The following is a 20,914-nucleotide window of genomic DNA, read 5'->3' on the forward strand; positions in this document are numbered from 1 at the left end:
CCCCTTCCCCTTGGCACACACACCAACACACACACTAGATAGCTAGCATTCATCACAGCATACCTGCAGGGTGGCAAAGAACTACTCAATCTTGTGTGTGTGTGTGTGTGTGTGTGTGTGTGTGTGTGTGTGTGTGTGTGTGTGTGTGTGTGCGCGCGCGGGGGGGCGTGCACGCATGTGTGCACGCTTGTGTGCATGCACGTGTGTAAGTGTGTGTATATGTGTGTTTGTACAGTATATGAAACAGTGAATATACTGCATGTGTATGGAGACCTAAAAATGGTAAAAGGCAGTAAAATGCTGTGAGACAAGTTAAAAAATATATAATAGAATACATCAGCAAATAATAGCGTTAGAATACTAAAATGTACCGTTAAACGAAATATAAGCTTTATACTTTACCTTTCACCTCAAATCAGTGGGTGTAAAATGCTTTCTGGTGATCAAATAAATGAAATCATAATTTACTTCACTCTTGCTTTTATCATTTACAAACTCCTTTTAACTCATTAGCTTTCCTTTTTTTCATCATGGCACAAGCTAACCATTTATCCGTTCCCTATTTTTCACAAGCAACCTTGACGCTTTGCTAAGACAGCTAAATGTGTCAGCGTTAGCTTGTCAGCTGAAATGCTTTAGCCGCCATAACAAGATATTCATTTACTATTTTCTCCACCAATATTATTCATTTTCCCAATAGGCCTGCTGAAAATGTCCATGTAGCCTGAGGTCAGGGACTGGTCCAGCATGTCTGTGCATGTGTGTGTATTTCAGCATGAGCTAAACACTAGCCTCTTTAGCCAGCTGCATATTTGAGGCTGGCTGTCTTCATAAGACTACACGGGTGCAGGTAATGTTATTAATACTTTGCACTGCTGCAGCCCTGTATAAACCGGTGTAGCTAGCATTTTAGCAATGAGCTAAATAATAAAATGAATCAGTGGAGTTTTCATTTATTTCATTTTTCCAAATTTGGTCCCTAATGCATATGTGTCCATGTGTTTGCACATAGTGTCTATTCCTATATATCTGCTCCCATTTAACATGCATTATAGTGTATCTCACTGTGTCTGTTTCTATGTGGAGATGGTGATGAAAGTGTCCTTCCCCTAAGCTGTCCCCAGTAAATGATGTAGATGCTATTATATGGCAATCTCTCCCCTGTCAACGACATGATCAACTCAAGTGTAACTACTTGTTTCACTGCAGGAAAAAAAAAAAGAAAAAAGATGCCCTCTCGTTCCTGCTCTCCGTCCTTCACACCTCCATGAATCTTTCAGATACAGCTGTGTCACAAATCTGCCATTAGCCACAAAAAGTGACATCATGGAGCTCCAGTGGAGAAATAGCCGTCCACAAATGATGTATTGAACAGATATATGTGGAGAGAAATGCTTTGGAGTGCTTGTAAATCAATTCGGTAAAATATAAGATCTGTAACTAAAAGTGAAAAGTCTCATTGGTTAGATGTGTTTCTAAAGTCAGGTGAGTGTGACACAGTCATGTCTTTTCTTTACTGTAAAATAATGTCTCTACCAAGACATTCAACACGAGAAACATCAAATCCTGTTAAAGGGAAACTCTGGTATTTGTCAACCTGTTCTCACGTTATTGTCCATTATGGTTTTTGGTCGATAACATTTTACTCAATACCCCTGTTTTCTTGGGAAACTCTGGTAGAACAAAGGTCGATGACAGCAAAGACTGCAAGCCGCTTCCTGGAAAACTTTGATTCAGCGGAAAGAATCTCAAACACTTGTCTTGAGCCCAACTGGACGTAAACACAGAATGTCTTATCCTGCAAATCTGTGTTGCTGTTGTAGCAAACTATAAGTTACAGCAGAGCAGCATCCGCTCTCCAGTTAATTTGCCAGGTGACTTACTCTCTGTGCAGCTCTGTGAAAGTGGTACAGCGAAATCAATCTGCACTTCTGTGCTCCAGAACCTTGATGATGTACACTCGCACGGTTAGTTGGTTGGTATTTACACTGTGCTACAGATGCCAGCAGTGTGACGAGGCGCTGAGCGTCTGTTCTGCACTGAGCACTGCACGTTTGGCACGTTTTTCTGCTCGCCGAGAGTTAAAAAATGTTGAACTTTGGATAAAAGGCTGTGCTTTTCACTGTCGAGTGATGAGCACAGTTGGCAACCATGTGGTGCAACACAGCTAGTAAACTACGGTAGCTTCTTCCATTTTGGACACTCTGACAGTCCCTCCTCTCAGGGATTAGCACTGTCAAGACAGCTCGCTGTTAGTCAACACTGCAAATTTGCAGGTCCAAGTCCACAAAACTTGAACTTAAAGCAAACACTTCGATTTACTTGGCCCTCACGAACGAATCCCCTCAGTACGATTTCATGGGAATTAGTAGAATTTGCCATGAAAATGAGATATTTTAAATGCTGGTGAGAACAAGGCTTCACTGTAGTATATTTTTGTTTGTGTGAGGCGGTTGCTTTCACTGTGTGTATGATATGAAGTAGAAAGTAGGAGATGCAAGAAGCAGTGCCTGAATTTGAAAATGCTGTGAACCCTGGCAGCAGCACAGCATGTGGCTTGAATCTCAGTGACAATGTTATATATCCTTGTATGATGATTGCATATTCTGCTTGATATTTGATTTCTCGAAGAAAGCACATGTTTTGAGGTGCATATGTGCAAGTTATTTTCTCATTTATTGATCCGTGGTTATTTTTTGTGTTATTATTTTTTTATGGACAAGATGTGGCATAAACCCATTCCCAAACTGTGGAGCACAGAACCATAGTAGCAGACATCAAGCACAGGAACTTTGCTGCACTGCATAGCAATCCTGGAAGACAGCCATTGCCAATGTCTGTTATTTATTAATTTTTTTTGTGGTTTCGGGCGGCGCGGTGGAGAAGCAGGTAGTGCGCATGCCACGCAGCAAGAAGGTCGCTGGTTCGATCCCTGGCCAGGGCCTTTCTGTGTGAAGTTTGCATGTTCTTCCTGGGCACTCCGGCTTCCTCCCACAGACCAAAAAAAAAAAACATGCTCATTAGGTTAATTGGTGACTCTAAAATTGGTTGTTTGTCTTGTGTTTTGCCCTGCGATCGACTGGCGACTGGTCCAGGGTGTACCCCGCTAGACTCCAGCCCCCCTGCAACCCCGAAAGGGATAGGCGGTATAGAAAATGGATGGATGGATGGTTTTGTTTCTTCTGTTTTTGTTTTCTAAATGCACTATATTGAAACAAGCAGAGAAAGTATTTAGTAAAAAAAAGAACATCTTGTGTATACAACTATTATCTACTAACTATCTACTAACTATTATCTCGTAGCTTTTATTCTCCATCTTAGTTTACATTTTTTTTAATGTGTTTTTATGTCCGTTCTATGTCTTTTCTATGTGAAGCACTTGGTGAATGTGATTTCTTTGTTGTATAGCGCTTTCAGCTGCAGTTCTTGTATGAAAGGTGCTGTACAAATAAAGTTTATTGTCATCATTATTGTTATTATGTGAATATGCCAGGAACAATAACATGGCAGAAGAAAAGAAAAATAATTGAATAAAAACCTTGTAACTCCTGAGCTGGTCACCAGCTAGATCAGTATTTGTGCTTAGAGTGTGACTTCTACTAGCTTTTGTACTGAATAAAACACAAGTAATGAATAATGACAGAACTGGGACCCAAAGGCAGACAGCAGCCCAGGAGAGACAGAAGGCAGTCAAAACAGGTAGAGGCAATCAGGCAGGAAATCAACAGCTAGAGCACTAAGAGCCCGACAGCTAAATCTTACACCGATTTGAATCCAGATGAATGCAACTGCAGTGGTTTCTAAATGAAGCTGGGGAACGTTAGGATGTCCCATTAGGTACATAGGATTATTTCTTCCTTGCAGTGTGTAGGTGGAGTGAAGACAGGAGAAAGAGATGCAAGTGAGGAAAGTGTGGCAAAAAGTTAGAGATTAATGAGAGTTGCTCGATGCAGAGGAGGGAGGATGGAGCAGCTGTTGCCATGACAAAACCATCACAGCCATCAACCTGGTGCCAGCGTCCGTCCGCGGCTATTAGCAGCTGTGGAGCTCATCATGTTGGCCATCTGGAGGAAAAGTTTGTTTTTAGTGACCAAATCACTCAATATCTTAGAGTGTTCTCACCAGAAGGATTACAGCATATTTCACTACAGTCAACTAAATGTGATTTAAGTTAAAGCACATATGGGAACAAGTAACATGTACAAAAGACATCAATAGAAGATGAGGGCACCAGAGCCCAGATCTGTAAGGCTTCTCAGAATCAGCCCCTGAAAATGCTGAAAATGAACCTAGAAGTAGAACAACTACTACCTAAAGGAACTGAGTTACAACCGAAGGCTCGTACACTGACTTCCAGCAAGGAAGATTACTTCTACTGTGGCAAAGAATGAGATGTGGCTGCTTCAGGACAGTCTCAGCCACAAGATGGAAAGTACGAGAATGTGGTGTTAGAAAAGCATTTTGTCTGGAGTGTTAGAAAGGTTAGAAATGTAGAAAAACAGAAAAAGTTGTTTTGTAGGTGTACATTTTATGTTATATTTATAAGTTATAGACAAAATATTAAGAAAGAGCTCAGTCTCATATTGGTATTTAATAGTTTTAATATTTAATAGTCCATATACATAGTAGTAAATAATATCAACGGTAGACTTGCCCGTTTTCCGAGCGGTCTCTGAACGCAACACACGTTACCACTAGAATGCATAATGGCTTCTGTCAACAAAACGTAAGTAGGTGCAGAGAGCTTTCAAAGAGAAATTGGCAAATGTTTTGTTGTTATTGTTATTGTTATTGTTATTGTTATTGAAGTAAAAAAGCAAACAAACCAGTGTGTTGTAACTTAGTTAGTGGGGACGAGCTCACAGTGAAAAAAAAAAAAAAAAAAAAAAAAAGCTAATATCAAACGTCATTACAGCTACAAACATGCTAAACTGAATGAGCTGCCTGGATAAATGCGCTTGGATAAAATTAACGTTAACGCTCTTCAGCGGAGTTTGGGTTCTCAACAAGCAGCTCTCACAGAAAACACTCTGACAGAGACAATGCTTTGAGGCCAGTTTTGTGGTCAATGAGTTAATAGCTAAGAAGGTAAAACCTCATTCAGGAGTATTTTGAACTGCCTTGTTGCTGCTGTGGAGCTGCTAGCACCAAACTAAAGTTGTTCTAAAGTGTCAGTTTGTCTGGTAGAATTCATGGACATGTTGGAAAAACCTGACATGGAAACTCAGTGAAGATGTGTGTGAAGCATCCACGTTTTACAGCTTGTAGCTTCTTTGCATCAACATCCATATTTATAACATTTGTAGTCATGGCAAGCTCATTGGTTCTGCTCATTTTGAGCTTCAGGTGATTGTTGTTGCACCACGTGTTGAAGCTCTCTAGCAGAAAAAAAGTCTCCAAGTGAATACAGCATGTTTCTCACTGGAAATAATTCACTGAAATCATACATATCAATATAGTGATGACTTCCATTTCACCAAACATACACCCTTTTATTGTGTGTGTGTGTGTGTGTGTGTGTGTGTGTGTGTGTGTGTGTGTGTGTGTGTGTGATGTGCTGTTATTTACTTATGTGTGTGCATCCACCTTCTGTCATTCTCTCAACCTGCCCACTTCTGCATTGTGTATTTTGGGCCTCAGTGGTCAAGTCCCACATCAGGCCCACTGGGAAATAGTGCACTCCAGCTGTCTCAGTATGGTGATCCTTCTGGGCTTGGTTAATGATAGCACAGTGATGTTGTTCTGACAAACTTTCTTGTCTTCTCTTGCATGCAGTTTGAAGGTGAACAGGTCGCTGATGAGATTTAGTGCATTGCTAATCTTGTCAACGCTTGTTTGTTTGTTTTCTCCCCAGTCATTTAGAGGAGGTGGTGTTTGACTGTGGCTGTAAGATCCGCTGGCTGCAGCTATGGCAGCAGAGAGGGGAGGCGGGGCTGGGCAGCCAGCAGTTATACTGTCATGATGGCTATAGGAAGATACTGCTGCAGGATATGAACATTAGCAGTTGTGGTAAGTTTAGAAATGATCATACACTCATGATGTTCACACTCTAACCTTCATGAATGGGAATTCTGACTATTGATATGAATTTAAAAAATAAACAGACAAAAACAAAACCAGTAATGGGTTGGACACATGTGTCTCAGTGTTTTCTGTCTTTGGCTCTCAGCCTCAAGCCTGTTAGTTCTTACTGAAGACATAAATCTTTAAAAATAGCTCGGTAATTTCCTAAAACAGCTGGCCACTGTAGTTTTGGTAAATGTTACGGAAACATGCACAGTACTTGTTTGTTGGATACAGTCAGTGTTGGTTTAGCTAAACGATGTAAATGCATTGGATTTGTTGACAGTGAGAAAAAAATCTCCAGCCATACTTTAGAAATAATGTATTAAACCGCTCTTCAGCATCTCCAAACATGGCAATTTATTGTTAAATGATGCTTTAAAAGTTCAAGTATTCATAGGTGCAAAAGCCTCTTAAGACATTTTAAATCAATTTTACAAGGAAAAATTGACAAGCTGTGGTCAGGGGAAATCAGATGTCGAGCACACTGATCATATCAGACTTTTAATATCATTATTCTTGATTGACCAATCTGAATGTGTTGCCATTAAGTGGAACGTGTCAGTTCTCTGTATGACTCCTTAATTATTGGAATCAACTACCAAGAGCTGCAAAATCTTGAACATATTGTTAATTATCTATTAAAAATTAAGTCGATTCTTTTGCGCCCATCCAACACCTTTGCAATGAGCTTGATGAGGCAGATTAATGTCCATGGTTTTTAAATCACATGTTCAACTGTCCACACACTTTGGCTTTATAGTGTGCTTAATAACACAGCCTGTTCTGAAGCTGAGAGAGCTTTTGCTTTTAAAAGCTCAAGAGTTCAGGTTATTTTATTCAGTTCAGTCTTTTTGGTGAAGACTCTCTCACATTACGTTATGTTCAGGTATATAATTGTTTGTGCCATTTAGGTTTTTTTTTTATCTGTGTCCCAATACTAATTCTAAGCAGGTTTTAAGTACATACTCAATAATTGTTAACTGAATATGTATATACAATTTTTTAATTCTCTTACATTCTCTCTCTCTCTCTCTCTCTCTCTCCCTTAGACTTGCCAGATATCAGTGTCAGCCACAGCAACCTCACAGTTGTAGAGGGTGATCGAGTAACGGCCATCTGTAACGGCTCTGGATCCCCATTACCTGAGGTGGACTGGCCTGTGAACGGCTTGCACTCCATCAATGCACAAGAGGTAGTGAGACACACACACCATCATACACATTGAGAAAAGCATGCACACAACAGCAAGACTTATGAGTGTTGCATTTTACACGTGATACTGGCAAGCTGCTGGCGGTTACCTCATAAATAACTGATGTGTGTCTGTTTGCATCAATCATTGACATGGTTTCCAGTGGAAACAAGCGTTGTACAGCAGTAGAGTTTTTGAGTGCAAGTGTTGAAGTCTTTTATTAATTAGCTGCAGCTAGGTAGCTGAGCTCCTGGAGAACAAAATGTCACTTTTGTCTTCCATGACAAGAAACCAAGTGTTACATCATGTGAATTGGAGCTGGCTTCTTAAATTCTTAATGGATGAATTCATGAATTACATTCATGAATTCCACTTTGTAGTGAAACCCTCTTGACTTCTATACGGTGCTAACTAGGGATGTCCCGATCACGTTTTTTTGGCCCCGAGTCATTTGATTATGAGTATCTGCTGATACCGAGTCCCGATCCGATACTTCTATAAAACATTATGAAACGAACTAAGAGCAAAGAATAAGAAGATCCAGGATGTCCCTTATTTTTATTTATTTATTTATTTTTTTTTTTTTTTACCAATGGCTCTTATATTAACATGTAACACTTATGCACAATTTTGCATGCATGCAGTGCAGTGTATTATAAACTTCTATGAGGTAGCTTGAATTACAGTCTCAAGTCAGAACAGGACACAGAAATAAAATAAGATTTTCTTCACATTAGGAATAGTGCAACATTACGTAAGGGATAATGCCCGACAAGGTGTCCATTATCAGAAATGAATGGATTATGCGGAGGCGTGAACCGTCTGACGCGAAGCGTCCGACACGAATGAATGGACTTCGCTTTCATTTCTGATAATGGACACCTCAAAGGGCATTATCCCGCTTATACCGTGGTCACTTACGAAGGAAATAAATATTAAATCAATTATCAATACGTTAATGTTGTTTTTACCGTTAAAATCGTAAGTTTTTCACAAGAAGCAGCTGAGTGGACTATTTAATATCTCTCGTTGTGACACGTTGCCAAGGTAATCGGCTCTGGCCACAGAACCTGCAGCTTGGTCGGCTGCAGCTGTTATATTAGGCCTAATCAGTGGAGGGAAGTGAGATGATTGCTTAACGTTATATTACATGATACAAAGTATCATTTCAGAGGGCAAGTGCACCTCTTACTGCTTGGGTGTGTCCTCTACTGTCTTGCCGTTGTGTTAAATAAACCGTGAAACAACGTATGTTAAAGTATGTTCTGAGTTTCTGTTTCCACGGTTACCAACTAGCATTTGAGCCAGCGCAATAATTTAGAACGATCGGGCTATTTGACCGGAACTTTTTTATAGGTGTCCACGACACTTTTTAATGGACACCCTGCAGCCAATCAGAATCGAGTATTCACCCAGACCATGGTATAAAGACTCAATAGTCTAGTATTAAAACAAATAACTGCTTAACTTAAAATAGGCATCAAAATATCAAATGCAAACAAATGAGCAAATAAAAGTGACTGTTATCAAGTAGCCTAAGGCCAGTATTGTGCTTTTTGGAACTGCACTCCTAACTCGTATTCTCAGCGCAGTGTATTGTAAACTGCAGTGCAGTGTATTGAGGTGTCGTATCAAGTTTGTGGTGTTAAAAGCAGCTTTGTCCTTCCCACCTCTCGAGATCCCGAGTTTCAAAACAAACTGCTGCGTGCTGCCGTGTTCTGCGCATGCGCTGTTCAGTGGCATCTGTCACAGACACAGGCCCGGCCTGTAAATGTTGGTAGTTAATAAATTCTATTTTATTCTCATTTATTTTTAATCACTATCCCATATATTGTAAATGTGATTAAAAATAACAATAAATATACATATGTATATATATTATTTATCCCATACCTGATCGGGAAATAACGTCCAATCGGGGCCGATCGCGTGATTGCACACTTGATCGGCCCCGATTTAGTGAAGTAGATGGCACTGTGATAACATGCTGCTGGCGCTCATTAACTGTTACCGTTGAATGGCAAATGCTGTATATTGTTAAAGATTTTGATAAAACATTCGTGGTTGCTCTTACAGTATACACAATGTATGTTTCTTGCCATCAAGAGCTACGTAGCCCTAATATGATGCATATTTGTTTCATATGCCATGTGCACTTGCTGGCTTTGTTAGCTGCTCGTAAATGACCAAACAATTGAACACTCTCTATTCTATATCACTGTCTGTGTATGTGTTGATATGCATGAAAAAAATTCAAATTTAGATACTGCTTTACAGCGGTTGTATCATGCTGACATATAGTATGACCTCCGAACTCCAGCAAACCCGAGGGGGAAAATCGAATTGTTACATTATAATTTAACAGTTAGTAGCGAGTTGCGTTTCACAGTCTGTGGTCTCCGTGATGAAATGAAAATGCGCACAATAAGTACAAGGTCAACAGTGGGGATAACCACGTGTGAATACTTCAAGTCAGAATCACGTCAGGGCTTCATTTTCTTTCTGCTAAGCCAACATTGTGTTCATGCAGGACAGCGCTGACATTGGTGTTGTTGCCTTTGCTAAATGAGCTAGTTAGGTAACCGCTTCCTTAGTCATCCTGCCTGCTCCCACACTCCTGCCTCACATGTTTAGCCATTATTTGCTTGTGCCCGTTCTCTTATTTGATCCTGCTCTCCCTCCAGGCCAGAGTCTATGACAACAACACTATTCATTCCATCAACATAACTTTGGTCAACGTGAGCAGAGACGACAACAACTTCCTGCTAACCTGCACTGCCACCAACATAGTGGGCATGACCAACGCTTCTGTCCAGCTAACCGTTCACTGTAAGTACACACACAGACAGTAAACACACACACACAAAGTGCTCTTCTTGTGGTGCGCTGTTACATTTTCCATTTAATTGCCACTCCAGAAAAGTACTTAGGCCTGTTAGTGTTTTCATAGTGCTAAACAGGCCCATCCATCATCATTACAGCCCATACACATCTGACCTACAGAGTGTGTGTCCATGTGTGTGTTTGTGTATGGTGTGTTTGCATTCATGTGACCTACAACAGGAGCTTTCATGAAGGTTTTGTCATATGCAAAGGCCTCATAAATTAATCTGTCACTTGGCAATTAAAAGGTCACGGCAGCGTCACACCTACAGTAGTCATAAAGGAAAAGGCACGCTGTAGCTGCTGAACACTTCGTTAAGTCTCATTAAAGCAAATGATAACCTTTCTGAATGGCTCTTTGAAGCACATTTTATTACATGACATGAACAATTCATAGTCTCTAAATCATTGTATTTCTTTTCACTGACTAATATTATATTAATTTAACTGTTCTCCAATGAGGCAATAATGGTTCATCCATTCAATCAGGCCAGATGTTAAGGCAGTTAATTCCAAGGTCAGAATAGGTCTTTTTAGGCCTTAATCAGCTTGACTTCAACAGCTGGCCACTGACATTACCTTTCTACCAGCTTAACATGTTTCTTGAAGTCATACATACTAACTGCATTTCTGTGAAAAGCAATTACTGCTGTCGTGTATTTTTCTTACTCTCCAAAAGACCAAAACCAACAACATGCGAGTACATCTGTCAGCACTTCCTGACTTGCCTACTCTTTGGCTCTCAGCTCCAAGCCCATAGATCCCCACTGAAGAAATAAGTCTTTAAAAACACCTCACAAATATATAGTTTTCGTTAGAAAAAAGAAAAGGCTCAATTCTTTTCTGAAACAGTTGCTTACTGTATTTTTAGCAAGCGTTGCTTAAACAGGGGGAAGTGACTCATTTGTTGTGGACTGTTTTCAGCAGGGGATTAATCCACATTTACATCCATGCTCAGTCCAAACAGCACAAACACACAGCACCGGAGCAGAATAGCATCAACCAAATACAGTATCAGCCCTCTTGGGTGCTCCAGGAACAGCATTCACACCAGCCACAATTTCACGCTTTCTATTTTGGATTTTATTCACACACAGAAAATATGAGTAATATGCACAATTCAAACTGATGAGCTTTCTCTGCAGTGCAAAAAATTGCTGATTAATTCCAATAGGCCATAGTACATCACAGCTGCACTGGAATTATCAATTCATCACAAATGATGCTATGATTATTTTCGCACACTGGCAGAGGCTTTCTAAATAGACAGTAATTTGTGTGACGATACATCTGATTATTAGGTAACATATGGTCTGAGCCAGCTGAGATGACTCCAGCAGCATTCCTAATGATATTCTGGCTTATATCGTACTATGTGGAGGACTGTGCTGTGCAAACCTGCGATGTGTTCACGAGCAGAGGACATGCTTAGTTAAAATTCTATTCAACTTCTTAATGTATTTGATTTGGAGCTGTGTCTAATATGCGCAGATTAAAATGTTTTGGAAGAATACAGCATTCCTGTCATACTCCACTGCAAACCTGTGCATGATAATGAATGCATGAATCTATTTTCAGTGCGAGCTCAATCCGGGCACCATATGCATACATATATCTCTCCTATACCCAGAGGCTTGAATTTAAAAGTGCCGGGCCACTGAGGAAACTATTTTGAGTTGCTTTCTACTGGAACTTAATTTTGTGGGTAAGCAGTATCAGCCAAAATTGTGCTTCAACTCCATTTGTAAGCTCAGTACATTTGATTATTGAACTTCACCCTCATGAAGCACTGACTACTATGTGAAGCTTGGATGGTTTTAATGGCAGGACTGACAGGATAGATGACTCAGACCACAACGTATTCATCATACTGCATCCATGCATCTCTTTGTGCATCTGGACACAGTTGGATTGTTTATTGATTCATTAAGAGGTGTAGTGGGTGTTTCTGTGGTTTGTGAGTGTTATGGTAATGAGACATTCGCAATATATTAAGCTAATGGACATGAACAGCATATTCTGCATGGGAATATGCATAATATACAAAAATATGCCATGGAGGTGCAGTCAGTGTGATGAGAAGTGGGCTCTCATACATAAATAAAGTACATTGTTGATATCTTTGTTTGAAAAATACTTCCAACTGTTCACCTTTTGTTTAAAGGCTGTGAAGATCAAGAAGCAACATTTGTATTTTGTCAGGGCCGCACAACACATTTATAGTCAGTCATAAAAAGAAGCGTGTGCTGTGTCAGGACTGATAAGCGAACAGATGCTTCAACAAATGAAATGCATCTAAAATTATAAACGTGGGGCAGATTTGTACATAACTTGTGTGACGACTCGTGATGTGACTCTTTTGTTAAAGCCTATTTTCTTTTTCATGCCTCCCCCCTGGTGACAGCTTTAGCTGGAGGCATTATGTTTTCTGGTTGTCTGTACTCCCCATTCTGGTGAATGTGATTTCTCAGGCACATGTGCACTTGGGCTCAAGGATGAACTGATTTTGGTACTCAAAGGTCAAGGTGACCTTAACTCAAGAATTTATACTCAAATACGACTGCAAGGCACTAATTGTAGTTTTTTGAAACCACAGCCCTGAATCTGATCTGCCCAGAGGTTAGAAAAATCATTAACAGTCAGTAAATGTGTTTACATTCACAGTAAAATACCAGTTATGATCAGATGGTTGGAGTTGTTTGATTAAGTGTTTTGAGGCTTCGAGTAAACATCATGTCCTGCTCTCAGAAGCCTGGGCAAGCCTTTTCATAGTGTTGAAAAAAACTTAAATATGCTAGATTGAGAACTGATGGAAAGCTGGATACTACAGCATGTAAAGACCTTCATCAGGATTCTGCCCAAAGGTCATAAAATCTGCCTTCCAGCTCCTCAAAAGCTCACTAATTAACACATAGCAGGGCTGTACAGGGTGACGAACATGTGGCACCTACTATGAAAAATGGTGTGTGATGGATGAAATTACAGCAGCAGCATCTGTGCAATACAGCATGGCAGCACAAGTGTGAGAGACTGAAATGGTGCTACAACACTGAAACGCATTGAAGTGACTATGTAGGTGCTGCCAGAGCTGCTCGTTTGTGTGAGGCTATGGTTTGTTTGCTTGTTTCTGTGCGAGGTGAGTTGATGGCTATGCCACTTGGTAGTGAGTCTATGGTGTGCTTAAAAATCATGTCCCCAGCAGTGTCGACTCAGCACATCGATCAGCGCCATGTTGGCACAGGTTACAACTCCTGAAGCATGTATGAAGTCTATCAAGGCAGAAGGTGTGTCCAGAATTTGAATCATCACAACTCGTTGAATTTTCTGCTGATTTTCAAGCGTTTTGTTCCCTTACAAATGCCAGAAATGATTTTCATGGCTAAATGCTTGATCTTATGCAGATAGTAACAGTAATAGTTAGTAATATTTAAGAGGAATTTACCCTGTATCACAAGTGTCTAAGTATATTCTTTTTCTATCTGCATTTAACTGGCTGCCATGACATAATTTCCTTCATAATCTTAGAAATAAATGAAGAATTGAATAAAAAAGACATCATGACAAACACACACTACGTTTAGTTAAAAGATTCAGTAAATGTCTGGCACACTTCACAAGCTTCTCATGAAATATTCACATTTTGCTAATTTCCATTTTAAGTCGCACATTATGTACAAAAACACACACTATCTCCAGTGTATCAACAAGGATGTGCAGACTTACGGCAGAACATTGGATATTCTGATCAGATAATCTTCCAGTTTTGCAAAACTGAAATAAATAATGTATGAATGCATGTTTGTAGAAGAGAGATGGACAGTACAAATTCAGCTCTAATCTCTTGTAAAAGTATAAAAAGATTGCTGATGATGTATTGGCATATTTTTCAGCATCTGACTGATGTCTAACTTAACTTACATTATTGAGAATAATGTATTGTGATAAGAAACGGATGAAACATCATTGAATGACTGAAAGGAGTGGAAAAGGATTTCCCTTGGCTAACTTTCAACGAGGAGCAGCAGCTCTTGTTCAGTTGCTGGTGCCGGGGGACTCCATAACTTCATCTAGTCTCATCCTTTTCATAAACAATATTACATGTTGATGCACTCACACTCATCGTTTAATGACCTTGATGCCTTTTCATCATCGTCTCGGCTTAATTATGATAAACAGGTTGTCAGCGAAATGAACACAGCCTGCAGCATGGGCTTTGGAAACCTGAGATGGACATTTTCAGACTTTTTACAAACCAAACCATCAATCAATTGATTAAATAAATGATAAATAATTATTGAATAATCACCTGAACATGATTCAGTGTGAAACAGACATCAGATTGAACACTCAACTCTCCACAGCTGCTCGTCAGGTGACTCTGAGGTTCTGGTTGTGTGAAAAGCGAGTTGTAGTGCATTGAATTGTGAAGCTTTTCATACACCTTTCCTTACTGCTGGATATTATCCTCCTGTCTTGGTGTTAATGACTGCAGTGTGCTACATTTTCCAGCTTATTGTTTATTGGAAATCCTGTGTTGCTGTCAGCTGTTGGTTAAAGTGGGTACAGTTTTCATTTGAGCCACAAAATGTCAGCTGTCTACTCATTTTAGTCTCGCTGTTGATGTGCATTTGATTTGGTTGTTGTGTCTTTATTCCTGATGTAGAAGGAATGTCTTCCCGGTGTTTTCTTGCACAGTTTGTCTCCCTTGTTACTTGTTGGCTTTGAAAATATCACTCACCGCTATTGCCTTTGTCATTGCTGCTGTCTTTGTTCTTGTCCTTGGGACCTCACAGCAGCAGCAGCACAGGCAGCAGCGCAGGAATGATGCTCCTGTGCTGCATCCTTGCTGCCTCTGTGTGAGTGCCATATATCAAACATTGACCGTGCCATTGTAGTTTTCCGGACATCAAGCAGATAGTTAGCTGTTGTGGTTACATCCCATTCATCCACGTCTTGGGCTTACAGCCAATGTTGTCCTACCTATTGATTCACCAAAGAACAGCGAGTCATCCTGTAGGAAGTCACTTCAACAGAAGTAGACTTTTGACTGGAAATAATGATACTAATAAGTATAATAATGCTTCCTGGAGAATTATGTGTTTCGTCGAAAAGCTTTACTGCGTGCATTTCAAAACAGATTGGGTCAAATTATTGACATTGCCGCTGATGACTGACTTGATTTCATGTTCAGAACATGACAAATACACAACAGGCATTCAGGGTTTCTTTGAATGTGTGATTACATGCTGCGAACAGACGTGAGTGGCAGAGTGATTTCCTTTTTTGGTTTGTTTGTTGGTTTGTTTTTATGTTGTTTGGCATAATCCAACCCAACTGTTGAAATATTGACTCACGAAACAAATATTGTTTTGTTTTTTTTTTGAGCCTGCCACATGAAGCCATGCTGAACTCACAAATAGTGAGATTATTATTGTCAATAATAACAAATATGCAAATTTTAAAGCAGTAATGCACAATGTGACCCAGTCTCATATCAGAATATATTAAGATTTTAAAATGGCATTAAAATATGCTTTGAGGATGTGTAAGATCTTAAATTTGTTTGTTATCCCAAAACATTTTTTCAGGTCTCATCAGGAAGCAGTTTGTATGCAACATTTTCTATTGTTGCTCTGAACTCTGCTATTGCTGAAATGGTTTAGTTTGCATGTTGTTTGAATCACTGTCTTTGTGTTGTTATCTGAGCTGTTACTTTTAGCTGATTTGGCACTTTGCTCTCCATGTCTGAGTATTGTTTTAATGATATCCTCGATGTGTCACAATTACTTTAGCCAATTACAACATTACTGTTAATGGCGTTTCCTTCATCAGAAACACGTACAATAATGCCTGTATATGGACACAAAACCAGTCAAATAACTGTTAACTGCCAGTTCATGAAGGCACAAAAATGAAAATGAGAGGGGTTTAACAGAAAGTACATTTCGAAGCGCATATGACTGGTGTGTGCAGAGCATGCTAGCTAGCTAACGTCTGTAACCTCGGTACATTGGCGACTAAATGCGACTGCAAAAAAATCCACTGGTCAAATTCATGTGAATAGCCTGAGGCAAAACCCGCAATAACTGTGTTTTTTATCCACTTAGGGGCAGCAGAAATGAGCTGTAAACACACCACTGATAGCACTATTACTATTTAAGTCAATGTGGTTATTTACACATCCAACAAACACTGAGCAACTTGCTGCTAGCAAGGCTTAACTTATTGATTTCACTGGATGAGTATTAACCATCCAAGGGTGTTTTCATCCATGCTCCTTTCACTCTCTAATCATCTGACGCTGACACTGTCAGACATACGTTTTGAGCAGCTGGAGCTTCTGAATCTCATCCAAGCAACCCTGATGACATGTGGATATGTGTGTGTGAATGTGTGTGCACATGGAAGGATATATTCCGTTTGTGGTGGAATGGCTAATGACAGCGATCGTCTTTCTCTGATGCTGGTTTGAATCTCTTGCCGTCGGCCACGGTAAGACGATGATACTGTGGTAGCGGATGACAAATTGTGTTTGCATTCAGATACAGTTTTGTAAGTCAACAGAGAGAAACACAAGAACAGGAGCACACGTGCTCACACCCTCCCAATCGATTGGAACAGATTGCGATGAGACAAGCATATTAAAATGATAATCGAGGTCTCTTCCTTTTATGCCTCTGTATTTTCTCTCTTCCTCTCTTGTTCTTTCAGGGACTACCACAATAATTCAAGTGTAACGACAATAAAAGCTTCAGTGACTACATTTACATGCACACTAATATTCCAAAAGGGATGTAAACAACATTTTCCGGTTGGATTTTCTGTATTAGGCCTTATTTCAAATGTAGCATTTTCTGATTCACACGTCTTATGTACAGATATTATTTTTACACCTGTTTGCTGTGTATGGTCAGCTCTGTGCGTTACCTAGCCTCCACCTACTTTTAAACATCGTGAAAGGCATGGACATCAGCAGGTTTTTGGATATGCACATATGTAGCTTTCAAGAAGTTGGTTGAACGAATATTAGAGGGAAGCTGTGTCATTAATCTGAGTATGCATGGCTGCAAGTAAATGGACATATTAGTGGAATATTCATTTTAATTAGCAATGTAAACAGCTAAGGAGGTCCAAAAGGTGCAATATTTTGTGCATGTAAACGTAGTCGCTGCAGACAGTAACCTCTGTGTCAATCACAAACTGAACAGTGCTCATCTGTCCTGTTCCCTTTTGTTTCTTCAGTTCCTCCCTCCATTGTGAAGCTGAAGGAGCCAGAACGTCGCCATGACACCTGCATAGAGTTCACTGTTCGAGGTTCTCCCCACCCAACCTTACGATGGTTCTACAAGGACAAGGTGCTTTGGATTTCTCTGTCTGCGTGACTGTCAAGGACAGCTTAGATTTTCTAAGTTCTGCTTTTACTCTATAACTGCTCTTTCTGAACATCCGTTTGTGTTTCTGTACAAAATGAAATTCTGTCCACGAAATACACCACGGAGACAAAAGCATACAGTATATTAGGTATCAAAATGGAAACGCATTGTTTGATTAAAATGAGTAGGAATATTCCGACTGCACTGGAAGATTTTGTCACTTTTGTTTTTTCAGAACGAAAGACCGAACATTTCTTTACAGAATAAAATGACTTGACAGGACAAAGTGATTTTTTTTAGCATGTTTACAAAGCAGTTGATATGTTTTATATAAAAAAAGATGCCAAAAAGCAGTGTGACATCACAGGACTTACAGAAAAAATGGTTTGGAAACTACAGAAGTAAGGTGATTCTAAGATGACATATTGATATATTGACATGTGATCACTCAGTTGGCTTCAAGCTCTTGTTGGTAAATGACACTGTTGTCTCTGTTCATTAGTTGCTCTTCTTTCACTTCCCATTCAGGAAATTACCCACACTGAGTATGTGCGCCCTGACATGGATATTTATCAGGACTACATAGAGGGCTGCCTTACCTTTAAAAACCCGACACACCACAATAATGGCAACTACACTTTGGAGGCCACCAACTACCTGGGTGTATCCATCAGTACTGTGTACGGACACTTCCTCGACAAGCCCTTTGATGGTAAGTTGACACTTAAAAAGGCCCAGCCCCCAGCAGCCCCTCAGACTCTTTCACATGTCACTGTGTTCCAACATGGAACCATGAAGCATTTCACTGACATGTCAAAAATTTGAAAAAGGGATTGCATCCCTCTTTACCACCCGAGTTTGACCCAAAGTGGCCAGCTGTTTCCACAAAACACATAACTGATTGATTGGGATCTACCTAATGACACACAACAGAGTGTTTAGCCAGATTGATGTGTCCAAACTGACCTTTTGGGGTCTCAGTTCTGTTAAGCTAATGCTACCACCATCCTGGTGAAATCGTAATAAGCTGTGAACACTTGAAGATGATAATTAAAGATAATATCAGTGTTTGACAGCTTGTCTTGTCTGAGTCTCAAACTGACAACTGTTGATTTTGAATGTCGAACCCCAACCCAGTACAGTATCCCAGTACCCCCCTCAAAAAAACATGTGTCAAGGCAGAAAAGTGTTCAGATTGGGTTTTAAGCTTTGTAGTGTCTTCCTGGCTTTTTGAGAATACTTCTCTGCCGCAAGACCTGGCAAAGTCATCGAGAGTGAAGCAAAATAGGTGGAGCAGAGAAACCCTGGAGGAAAATCTGCTGCAGTCTGCCAGAGCAGTGGAAGTCTATTCATTCTTTAACAGGACAGTGACCCAGAACATACTGCAATAGCACCTTACCCTAACCACTCTGGAGTTTCTAAAACCCATAATGTATAATGGCCCAAATCTCACCCTGATGTAGCATCTGTACCATGACCTACTTAATATTCAAAACTACTGTACATTCGGCTTAATGGAGATTGAGAAATTTTCTGCTAGAACCGACAGATGCACAGCTGCCATTCCTGCCAGAAGTGGTTCCTTCAGATGTTGTGGTGACTTTTTCCCACATGAAGGTGAAGTCTCTGCTAGTGGGCCCCAAATTCAGCAACAATTAGAAGAACCACAATGTTAAAGTGTTGCAGGACTGTCAAGATGGTCTGCTATTGGTCAATGGTGCACATTCTCATGTCAGAGTTGATCAAACCACTTCGAAGAAGCTGCAGCTGAACATTTCCATACACGTATGCGTGTTTATGACACTTAGCCACCTTTTGCGCACAGGAATGCAACAGACAAAATTATAATCTGTTGTCATGGAAACACTCTGATGATGTCGATATCATCCCCTTGAGGACTGAGGTTTGTTACCTCCATTATTAGATTACAGCACATGTAGAATGTGTTCAATGGGGTCGTGCGCAGATTCAGACATTATATAGCAAGCTGGAAAGTAGAGATGAGGATCTTGGAGTGGTGGCTGGGTGTGTTGTGCATCCGTCTGTCACACGGCACAGTTTGTATCCTGTCACAGATAACTCCAAAACTTCACCAAGAGTTTACTTCTTAACCCCAAGCATGCCTCCACTGTAGCTGCCATGCACAGATATTGTAGAAATAAATTGTTTGGAGAATGTTGTCGATTCCTGAAGCCTGGTTTAGCCCTCGAGCCGACAGAGCGCCTCTGTCCCCGTGGGGATAAGATTCCCCAAGTGATGTCAGCCTCTTATCAGCAGCACTCTGACTGTGTTTTTAATGGATGATGTGGTGAAACAAAGCTTATATTTAGTTGAAGTGTAACTGAGATGTGGAGAATGAAGAAGAGCTATATTTAGACAAGAGGTGATGATCTTGTTAACAGCGTTATTTCTGCTGCTTTGCTCTTTTCACACCTTACACACATGCTCTGCTTCTGATCTTACATTTGTTCTTCTTTAACTCTTTCCCAGCCTTTAGTGGATTTTTGTTTTCATATCCTGTTATCTCTCATGTACACTCAAACATGTATGCTCTACTTTCCTTGCACCTGCAGTATGTCTTACAGCATCTTTTCTATCTTCCCCTCTTCTTTCTTCTTTCACAGGTCCAGAAACAGATTATGACTATAGTAAGTGCTTTTTATAAGAATGTCATCATAGTATTTTTGATTCTCAGAGTTGTGAGGAAGAAGTTCGCTCTCCGTCATGACGTCTTTTACGTATGTAAAAGGCTGTTCATGCTGACGTGACACAATTAGCTTGTGTGTACATTGTCATATAATAGCTTTTAATATATTCCTCATACAACATGACTAATGATTAAGATTACTGACCTGAAAAAACACACAGTCTGCCTGCTCTTGAATTCAGAGTTTGAATATGTAGCGGCTTTCTGTGGAACAGGTGCTATTTCAAATGCAGTGGTGTCTCCATTTTTGTGTCAATAAACTGGTGACTGTGTATTAAGAGCAAAGTACACAGCAAAGTTATCCAGGTGTGTAACCACTGTGGAATATAATGCAGCACGGCAAACTACAACCCTGAAAGACCAGAGTTAAATGAACCGCTCTTTGAAACCGCTTCAGCTAGACCTCAACTGATACAAGATTTATGAAGCTAATACGGATGAAGAAATATCCGGAATATTTTTTCATGAGAATAAACTAAATATTTGGCCATGAAGATACGTCTGAGTAAATATTTTGAACAACACACGCAGTGATAACATTTTATTTTACAAGTCTGTAATTTCCTGGTAAAAACTGTGTGATTTGGTATGAAATAATGGGAAATTAGAAACAAGGTTTAAGCACAGCCAGTTAATTAATTTCACTTCTGTGCTGGCTCGTCAAGATAACATGAAACAGTAATCAATTAAAAA

General features: G+C 40.0%; 1 protein-coding gene across 1 annotated transcript in view; it reads left to right on the forward strand.

Moving 5' to 3' along the window:
• Nucleotides 1–20,914, forward strand: part of LOC139337430 (NT-3 growth factor receptor-like) — a 226,607-nt gene that overhangs the window by 106,489 nt on the left and 99,204 nt on the right. The window contains exons 5-10 of the mRNA XM_070971984.1: nucleotides 5,855–6,009; nucleotides 7,116–7,258; nucleotides 9,943–10,087; nucleotides 17,384–17,496; nucleotides 18,043–18,226; nucleotides 20,139–20,162. Coding sequence (XP_070828085.1) covers nucleotides 5,855–6,009; nucleotides 7,116–7,258; nucleotides 9,943–10,087; nucleotides 17,384–17,496; nucleotides 18,043–18,226; nucleotides 20,139–20,162 — 764 coding nt within the window. The remainder of the gene's footprint in view (nucleotides 1–5,854; nucleotides 6,010–7,115; nucleotides 7,259–9,942; nucleotides 10,088–17,383; nucleotides 17,497–18,042; nucleotides 18,227–20,138; nucleotides 20,163–20,914) is intronic.

The sequence above is a fragment of the Chaetodon trifascialis genome, chromosome 10 (genome assembly GCF_039877785.1).
Source record: "Chaetodon trifascialis isolate fChaTrf1 chromosome 10, fChaTrf1.hap1, whole genome shotgun sequence".
Lineage (NCBI taxonomy): Eukaryota > Metazoa > Chordata > Actinopteri > Chaetodontiformes > Chaetodontidae > Chaetodon > Chaetodon trifascialis.